The 9444-nt window shown below is 40.8% G+C and overlaps 1 protein-coding gene across 18 annotated transcripts in view; it reads right to left on the bottom strand.

The window, feature by feature from the left end:
• Positions 1-330: 330 nt before the first annotated feature.
• The window catches only part of fbxo11b (F-box protein 11b), a 50081-nt gene continuing 40967 nt past the window's right edge, over positions 331-9444 (bottom strand). For 15 of the 18 annotated variants that reach the window (XM_051066366.1, XM_051066367.1, XM_051066368.1 and 12 more), the window contains 16 exons: positions 9248-9380; positions 8324-8430; positions 7390-7501; positions 6317-6423; positions 6070-6207; positions 5766-5983; positions 5367-5547; positions 5070-5192; positions 3775-3860; positions 3564-3640; positions 3330-3473; positions 2992-3102; positions 2723-2830; positions 2521-2629; positions 1964-2062; positions 331-1828 (listed from right to left, as the gene is read on the bottom strand). In XM_051066366.1, the coding sequence (XP_050922323.1) occupies positions 1699-1828; positions 1964-2062; positions 2521-2629; positions 2723-2830; positions 2992-3102; positions 3330-3473; positions 3564-3640; positions 3775-3860; positions 5070-5192; positions 5367-5547; positions 5766-5983; positions 6070-6207; positions 6317-6423; positions 7390-7501; positions 8324-8430; positions 9248-9380 (1983 nt within the window). In that variant the 3' untranslated portion in view covers positions 331-1698. The remainder of the gene's footprint in view (positions 1829-1963; positions 2063-2520; positions 2630-2722; positions 2831-2991; positions 3103-3329; positions 3474-3563; positions 3641-3774; positions 3861-5069; positions 5193-5366; positions 5548-5765; positions 5984-6069; positions 6208-6316; positions 6424-7389; positions 7502-8323; positions 8431-9247; positions 9381-9444) is intronic. The other 3 variants (XM_051066370.1, XM_051066374.1, XM_051066373.1) reach the window with 2 other exon arrangements.

Here is a 9444-nt window from a genome sequence, read left to right as displayed (position 1 = left end):
ATCACCCCAAAGGATCACCAGCTGTGAGATGAATGATGCAGAGGTATTTTTCCTCAATAGCAATTTTCCAATGAAAAAAGATTCTGTTATGTGTCTGTACATTTTTAATCATTCTTAGGTTTCTTCACTTGTGAGGACCTGCAGCATCTGACAGACTGTGCTGACAGACTTGCAGCTCAAGCGGTTAAGTGAACAAGATTTTAGGGGCACTTGTTAACATTATTGTTCAGGATATTAATGCAGCGTTTTCTTTAAGAAGCCCAGGCATTTATTGGAAATTCTTCAGGATGTGGATTTCATCATAGCAAGTGAATTTACAAGACGGACACCTCTGATCTAATAAAGTTTTATTTTCTTAGAAATGGCCAGTTTCCTGTTTTCTTTTTTTGTCTTTCTAAGAAAGTATACCCCTTTTTGAATTCCAACTAGCATCTACATAATGGTTATTGAATACTTCACAATATATTAAGTCTAGATGTTATGGTACATGCATACGATTCAGGCTGCATGAGGAGCCACAGTCACCACGATACACGGGGGAGAAGAGGGGGAGGGGGGAATTTGGGGGGGGGGCACTGCAGATTGACTCATCAGTTCCAGTTCAAAGGAGCTCTGACGCCTCCTATTGAAACCCTCTCCACAGAACACTGACTGCATCAACTTATAAACATATACACACACACACAGAACTTTCACTGTACACAACACACATTTACACACACACACACACACGCATACACACCTTTATACAACTGTGGAGCCCTTCCACCTGCCATTTAAGCTAATATACTGGAGAGGGTTTTTAGTGTTTAAATGAGATTCTCTTTCACAGAAAGAACTTCACCACTGGGATGTTTGAGTTTCTGCAGTTTGCCTTGGTGTCGGGGTGGGAGGAGGGACGCTAACCAAAGAAAAATAATAATAATTATAATAATATATAATAAAATAAAAGACATTCAAATACAGTCAGCTTTTTGCTTGAAAATACAAAACTACATGAGAAAGCATTGAAATAAAATCCATTGATCAGAACATATTTAAAAAAAAAAACAAAGCCCAAGTGCTCCATCACACACACAATCTTGCTCTTTATCCACACACAACAGAGCAACATCCTCCCATCCATTGCCTAGTTACAACCGCCTGGGCAGCCAATGGGGATGGCAGCTGCGAGGAAGCAGGAAGTCTCTTTGACAGCAGTTTTTGTGAAGAAGAAGAAGTGGGCTGGGAGCCAAGGATTAACATCTGGAAGGGTTGGGTTGGTGGGGTTGGGGTCTTTGTGTGCTGCCAAAGGGGCGCAGGCCGCCATTGGTAGCCCCTCTGCATAGCCCTTCTCCTCCCATCTTCTTTCGGTCTACAGACTGCAATAAGAAACACTCAAGTGAGGAATCTCTTGTGGCCGTTCTGTCAGTCTACCCTCAGCTCCACTGCTCCCTCTAGTGGAGTCTGACTCCGCTGCAGTGAATCTGACTGCAGCGGGCAGGAAGCCGCTTCCTCTGCAGCCTCTTTTCACCTCGATCCCATCTGAGAGCGCCGCAATCATAGAGTCTCTCTGGGTCCTTATGGCTGCAAGTGGATGTGTGTATGTGACTGTGTGTTTTCTAAGTGTGTGTGTGTGTGTGTGCGTGCGTGTATGGCTGTGTGCAATGTAATGTGTTTGTATGCTTTTGTGAGAGAGTGTAACTCGACCGGGTGCCTTCAGTTATGTTGCAGCGTGTTGGACTCGATGGGTGGTGCCGAGTCATACAGAGTGTCTGTGTCGTGTGTGGGCTCTCCAGCCAGCGTGCACGGGTTGGACAACGTTCCTGCTCCGCAGTCACAAAAAAACCTGGGGAGGACAGGTAGCGAGGAATAAGAACCAGAGTTCCTTCAATTAAGTGAAATTAAAGGTCAAAACAACCCCAACAACAACAACAGCAAAATACTTAGGTGTCATGTTAGGAAGCAAGTAAAAGACACTTACCGATCGTGCCGTATAAACTCTACATCGTGGCCTTGGTGGCATTTTTTGATGCAGTTAACACAGATGGCGTTCCTATCTGTTGTATTACAGGTGTGACATCTGCAGAGAAAAAACAGATTTGTAAGGAAAATAAGGAAAAATAAAAACAAAGACAAGTGATTAAACAGGAGACATTACCTTACTTGTGTATTTCAGCCATAATAGACATTTAAATATTTCTTAAATTAACAGTGTCTTTAATGAAGCATTGCAACAAATGATTATTTTCTTTATCAGATGATTTGTTTTCTATTAATTGGACTGATACTTAAGTTGACAAAATGTACAAAAATTGTGTTCAAAAGTCTCCATCTTAAGGCCAAGGTGACATTTTCAAACTTCTTCTTTCATCCAAAACCCCAAAATATTCGTCATATTTAAAAATATATACAGTCATAAGAGAAAACAAATGTTACTGACAATTATTAAAATAGTTGCAGATTAACTGATAATTAAAATGATTACTAGTTACAGCGCTATCCAGTTTTATTCTGACCCTTTTATCTGATGCAGTTTACCTGTAGAAGTCATGCATGGGGTAACTGGTGTAGCTGGAGATCTTGTAGAGACACTGTCCTCTGCTCACCGCTTTCTCAATGGCATCTTGGTTATTTAGAATCTTATTATCTGACAGAGTAGGGACAGAAAATGAACAGGTGAGGGCGGTTAGTGAGCAGACAGCACTGAGCTAAACTATAATGCCACAAAGCAGCGACTTACCTTTCATGGTGACGTTGACTCCAGAGGCCAGAAACAGTCCTCCGAAGCGATTGTTGAAGATCTGGTTTCCCTCCAGTGTGGCTGTGGCATGGTTAGTGATTTCAATACCTGGTGGAAGAAAAGGAAAAGCCTGCCATCAGCACCAAAAGGAGATTAAAAAAAAAAAACTAATTAGAATAGATAAAGGGAGATGTTATGTTGATTTTGGGGTATAAAAAAAAAAAAAAAAAAATAAAAATAAAAAAGAGAGAGAAAAGAAAAAAGCTGACCGGCAGCAAAGCCATCAAAAATGCGGTTCTTGCGGAGAATTGGATGGCTGTTGGTGCTGATCAGAACTCCAGCCTGGGCGTTCCTGAAGATATCGTTCTCTTCCAGCAGACCTACGGAGAAAAAGATTTCACAACCCAAACTATAAATATACAGGAGCAAAATCACAAGGAACAAACACCAAGGTAACAGGAAAAAAAGATGCCATAATTCTAGCAAGTTAAATGGTATGTTGATTGTATTATCAAACGGGGAAAATTGTAGAAGCTATTTGATGATTTCTTAATTATCTGACAGTCTGTGGAGTCTGTGGAGAAAGTTACAGATTACACTGCAGTACCTCTGCCTCCATTGAAAATGCAGATGCCTCCATCTCTGCCGTCATGAATCTTGTTTCTCCTCAGTGTGGGGTTGCTGTCCGTCTTGATCCACACCCCGGCCATGGCATTGTCGAAGATCTCATTGTCCTCGATGAAGCCCAGACCTGTTACATCAAACAGCGGGGTCAGACACAGAAGTTATAAAAACACTGTCTACATGAGAGACAAACTAAAAGGCAGAGTCAGATACTGACCTGAGTTGTAGACTAAAATTCCTCCATTCTGGCCTCCCCAGATCTTGTTGCGCCTGATCTTTGGGTTGCTGCCCGTCCTGTCAAAATACAACAACAGTTATTTGAATCATTCAAAGCAGAGTGGAAAAAGAAAAGTAGAAAATCTGTTAAGTGTAGAAGCTTTTTCATATTGTCTCCTATACTGTATGCTCATTGGATACACTGCTGTTACCTTATTTGTACACCAGAGTACATGTGATTGTAGATGTCATTGTCTTCCAACACACCGTGCCCGTTGTCATAGAAATATACACCAACCTAAAAAAAGGAAAAATAATTAAAACATTGAACACAAGAAAATATACAAATTTCTTGAAGGTGAAGAAAAGACACAGCAATAACACTATAGATATATACTGATATATACTTGAATATATAATTTTTCCAGAATAAGAAAGCTGACAGTAGTAGTAATAAATTATTGGAAAGGCTGGGTGAACAGCTGGAGACATCAATTACTGCACCATACCCAATTACTAGAGGAATGGAACTGTTAAGGGTATCCTTGTTGCGTTACTTAGGTTCATTCAGAAACAAGACTTGTGGAAAAACATTTGACTATTTACATTTCCGTAAATGGAGTAGCGCAGGTGCTAATTATGCTCCAGCTAAGAGCTCACAAAGGTCATTTATTTTAACTTTTGACATCCTGCAAACTATTGTTTCCAACAATAATCCAGTTAACAGATTATTCCTGTTAACGCACTAAATGCTTAGGTGAAATGGCATGTACATGGTGCAATGCACCCTCTGTCAGTTCAGAACACTTGGCATCTTACCAAGAGTCAATTACAAGCTTACCTGGATTATCTATCTACAACAACTATGATGTTTGTACATGTCAAACCACAGCATGGTTTCTTAACAGGACTTCTGCAGGGCTCACCAAGTTAAAAGTCAGACTTTTGAATGAATGATGATCATTATAGCAGTATAGTATAATCATTCCTAGTGAAACAATTAATTACATTTACATGACCTGGGCCTGATTAAGCTCTTTGCCTGCAACTGTAGCTGGTTCAAGTGTTTGCTTAATGGTACTGACTTTCCACACCACTAAAATAATCAAGGTCTGAACAGCCTCCAGCAACACAATCTGCTGCCAAAACAATCAATTCTTTTTACTTCATAGGTGTGTAACATCTCCTGACAGCCCATGACTGAATACAAAACATTTAACCAATATTCATTCCTAAGGAGGCAAAAGAAAATAATTAAGACTGTTGTAAATCACTTTTTAAATACAGAATATAAATGCAATGCTTTAAGACTTAACTGCACGCAGACTCCAAATAAAAATCATTTTTAGAACTAGAAAGTCTGAATAGATTTTTTGATACCAACTGTACTATCACTAAATTGTTATGTAGCAGCTCAAACAATGCTCACTTGGCTGTGACACATGCACAGTGTATGTGGGTTTCACATGGTCAGTGTTTGTCTATGCCGAGTAGTGTCTTTTTTTACCTGCTTGCCGCTGTGGATGCGGTTCTTGCGGAGTACAGGAGTGCTGCCTGTGGTCACCCAGACTCCAGCCAGTGTGTTGCTGTAAACCTCGTTCTCCTCGATCACCCCCTGGCCTTTCTCGTGCTAAAATGCAAAAAAGGAACAACTGTTGAAAACTCTCTGACACTGGAAGTTTTAGCTTTTATTTGAACTAATCAAACAATAATTTTTCAGGTAAAGGACAATGTGCCTATTTAATTCTCAGCTGTATATAAATCAAACACCATACAGACATTTTACGTTGACGAGTGTATTTACCACATAGATGCCGCCATGCTGTCCATCGTGGATCTTGTTGTGCCGCACAATGGGGCAGCTGTTGGTTCGGATCTGGATTCCCGCCAAGGCGTTACCATAGATATCGTTACTCTCTATCAAACCCCGCCCGTCTCCAAATATGTACACACCTCCTTGGTTACCATTGAATATAGCGTTTCCCCTAAATATAAAAGAAAATGAACAGTCACAATCTTTGAATAAATATGCAGACAGAGACAGAATGAAGCTGATGAAAAGATGCTGAATATCAGCCACGTTGACCTTTACATGTTTTGCTGTCTCCACTGAAATTGAATTTAGTACCCAGCCGATACTCAAATAGCCCATGAGCCTCTACAGGTTTACTAGAAATGCTGTCATTGTGGAATGTGCTCTCACCGTATCGTCGGGTCACTGTTGGATGTGATCCACACACCAGCAAAGTTATTAGCGTAGATTTTGTTCTCTATAAACTGTCCCCGCCCCTTCTCGTGGACGTAGATGCCTCCTGTTTGGCCATGATGGATCTCACAACGCACCACCGTGGGGTTAGCATAGGCCTTGACCTCGAAGCCTGCTATACGGTTTCTATGGATGTTGCAGTTCTCAAAGTAACCCTGAAACACAGGAAAGAGGACAAGTTAGATGGCTGGTCTGTGATGTTTCTCCACTGTGGGACATGACATAGCTGATGTGCATTTACCATGCCGTGATCAAAGGTGAACACTCCAACATCTCGTCCGTGGTGGATGTGGTTACGCCTAATGATGGGATTACCATGGTTTTTCACCCAAATTCCTGCTAGCGCATTGTTGCTGATTTCATTGTCTTCATAAATCCCCTGGAACAAAAACAAATTTTCAGTCAGAAGCAAAGCCTGCAAAAACATTTTTGAGTCTACATTTATTCATTTGTGGCAAGCCATAACCATGGGAAATGGTTATTTTTACCTGTGCGTGGTCTGTAATGTACAGTCCAACGTTCTCACAGTCGCTGATGTTGCAGTGTTTGATGGTTGGACACGCTCCCTGGCCACTCACACATACAGCTGAACCCACTACACACATTAAAACAGAAGGGTCACACTACAGTAGGGCCGCAAGTAATGATCACTTTTACAATGATATGAACAGACAAGAGCAAGCAAACCAACAAGTTTGTTTTTTTGTAAGGACTTAAATGATTATCAGAGAGTTTATTGATCAGTTTTTTTTTTCTGATTGGCATAATTTATCATTTTGGCTGTCTAGTCACTACTTCCAACACTATGCATATACCATACGGACATGCTCGTACAGTAAGTCAAGCATGTGGTCACTGATTGACACACTTACTAGAAGGACAAAAGTTGTCTAGAATAAAAGTTAACAGTTAACAATGCTGGGCAACACTTGCATAAAAGATAATACTGGTATCTCTGTAACAGCAACAATGAGTGCTGCACACCAGCACTATCCTCATCAATAGAAAATGTCAAATGGTTGTGATTTTTTTTTTAGGTAATTGTAGATTTCACACACTGAAAATTGCTCCCAAGACATTCAATTTATTATCAATGTATCAATTATGTGATGTGCCATTTTGCGCTACATGATTTAATTAAAATAAAGCACTTGATTAAATGACATGAGGTGACAAAAACAATACACGAGAGGTAGAATTACACTGCACAATATTGGCACTGCTTTCTCCACCTCTGAAATCCAAGAACCCAAAAATTTTCAGAGAGATCAGTCATAATAAAAGTAGTTGCCAAAAAAAACTACTGCTCCAAGGCTTCTTGGTTCAGTCCAAGACCCAAATGACTTATTTAGTCTTTCATCCAAAGACGCAAGCTAATAAGGAACACACTGATCATTTGGTAATACACCAAAATTAGGGACTGTGTACTTCTCAAATAATAGAAAACCATAGCTCCACACTGTTAATGCTATAAATCATATCTATAGTCATTTTTGAAGCTGAAGAGGTGTTAGTGTCGTTGTGACCTCCCACAGCTGCAAGTGATTTGTGTGTGGGTTACCTGTGCATGTTGAGCGGATGATGCAGTGGTCAATGTTGGGGCTGCAGTTGACTGTGATCTCCAGACAGTGGTGGGCGTTATGGTGCTGTGCCGACTTATCATCAGGATTAAACTGAGGAGAGAAGAGCAGCAGGGGTCAGACAGAGGCTGAGTTTACTGACAACACCTCAAGCTTCTGTCCACCCATCACATACACACTGGACTCTTCCAACTGAGGACTATCAGTACCACTGATAATAGCAATAATGACACTATTGTAAAGCTTTTTTTCTACAGACAATTGGTCTGAAATGACACCTTTCACACATCAGTCAAAAATCCCAATCTTGTCATGTGTACCACATTACTGGGATTGTATTACATGGAATTACATTCCAATCAGATCGTTTAGTCTGATTACATCCACCTGTCCGCTGCCTGAGCTCTCAAACATGGCATACAGTTAATTCATACTCCATTGGTTTGCATTTTAAACGTCAAGTGATTAACATCTGATCACCTAACAAATCTGAAACTGAAACATTCTTAATCGCAAAATATAAAATCTGGCAATGAAGCCGCTTTCAGTCATTCTTGTATGTTCATAAAAGTGTCCTTTTCCAATCCACATTTTCGAGCTGACCACACAATTTGATTTTGTAATCAAGAGCCTGTGAGCATCATTACAAGGCCTGTGTTTGTTGTTCGACTCATTTCTGATTCTTGCTTACTTAAAGCCTGTTCTCTTCACACCAAAACCGAGTCTCCATTAAGGAAATAATGATTTTATCCTCAGTTATATTTAAATGATAAATAACTGACTATGCAGGCCATCCCACTATAACTACATAGCATAACAGTGAAGTCTTATGATGGGACCGTATCATATTCAGCCATTCTTCAGGTGTGGTTGGAAAACACGTAAAATCAAGCGAAAGGTGAGGTCTGTTTTTACCTTGATGGTCATGTATCCCACATAGGCATCCTCTGAGCCCTCCATGAAGACAAACGTAGAGTCTCTAGTATTCTCTATCACCACCTTGTCAGCAACTTTACCAGGAGCTGCAAAGAAAGTGGAAAACACTCATTAACACCTGCATATATATGGAAATAAAGACACGTGAGTGTTTATCCTTGATACTGATTGCATGAGGCCAGGCATGGGCCGGTTACCGGTTTCAAGGTATACCGCGGTTTGAAGGTTTCAAAACCACTAATATTTTCTGTGATACTGCTCCTACAGTATAAGCCGCCGCCCATACTCTGTTAAATGACTTTTCAAAGACAAAGTACAGGTGCACCTCGGGTCGTATGCAGCCCTCCATCTGCGGTTCATACGAGCTGTCAGCTCTGTACGGTCTACCTGTATCCATGACGGCAGAGGACGGTGCTCCGTAAAAAACAACACAAGAAAAAACAATGCCGGCTGTGATTTAGAGCAGCTAACTTGCAAGACGTGCTTGCAAAGAGTGGCTCCAAAAAGAGTTTTGAGAGCTGGCACGTCTAGCCACAGCAGATAACAATTAACTAGCTAACATCAGCTAGTTTCCCCACTAACGTTGCTTCACAAAGTTCAAAATCACGACAGTGTTTTAAATATAGCCTGCTGGCTTTCTGGTGTTTTGTGACTGCACTGAGAGTGAGAGAAGAGAGAGTGTGACTGTTGCGCTTGTGACCCAGGTAGACCTGTTCAATGTCAATAAAAAAAAAAAGTTGTTTTTCTTAGCCGGAATTTCAAAATAACTCATTTTAGAGCTCTAAGCGCTGTTTTTGCTTAAGGTCATCATACCGTCAGAATCTCATATTGGCCCATGCCTACATGAGGCACAAACATCAAGGTAATGCCTTATGTATCTTTCAGTGAAGGCAACATGCTTACCTGCACCAATCATGGTGATGGGGGACTCTATATAAATCCACTCGTCTGTGTATATGCCAGAGTGAACAAAGATTAGCCCATCGAAGTGGGCCTCTTGAACGCCACCCAGTGCATCCTCAATGGTGTCATAGTACTGCAGGTGAAAGGCACAAATTCTTTCAGGCAAAATATACACACACCTACAATTTATCAGGAGG

Source organism: Lates calcarifer, linkage group LG23 (assembly GCF_001640805.2).
Source record: "Lates calcarifer isolate ASB-BC8 linkage group LG23, TLL_Latcal_v3, whole genome shotgun sequence".
Classification (NCBI taxonomy): Eukaryota; Metazoa; Chordata; class Actinopteri; family Centropomidae; genus Lates; species Lates calcarifer.
Note: the sequence above shows the minus strand (reverse complement) of the source record. Positions and strands in the feature narration are given on the sequence as shown.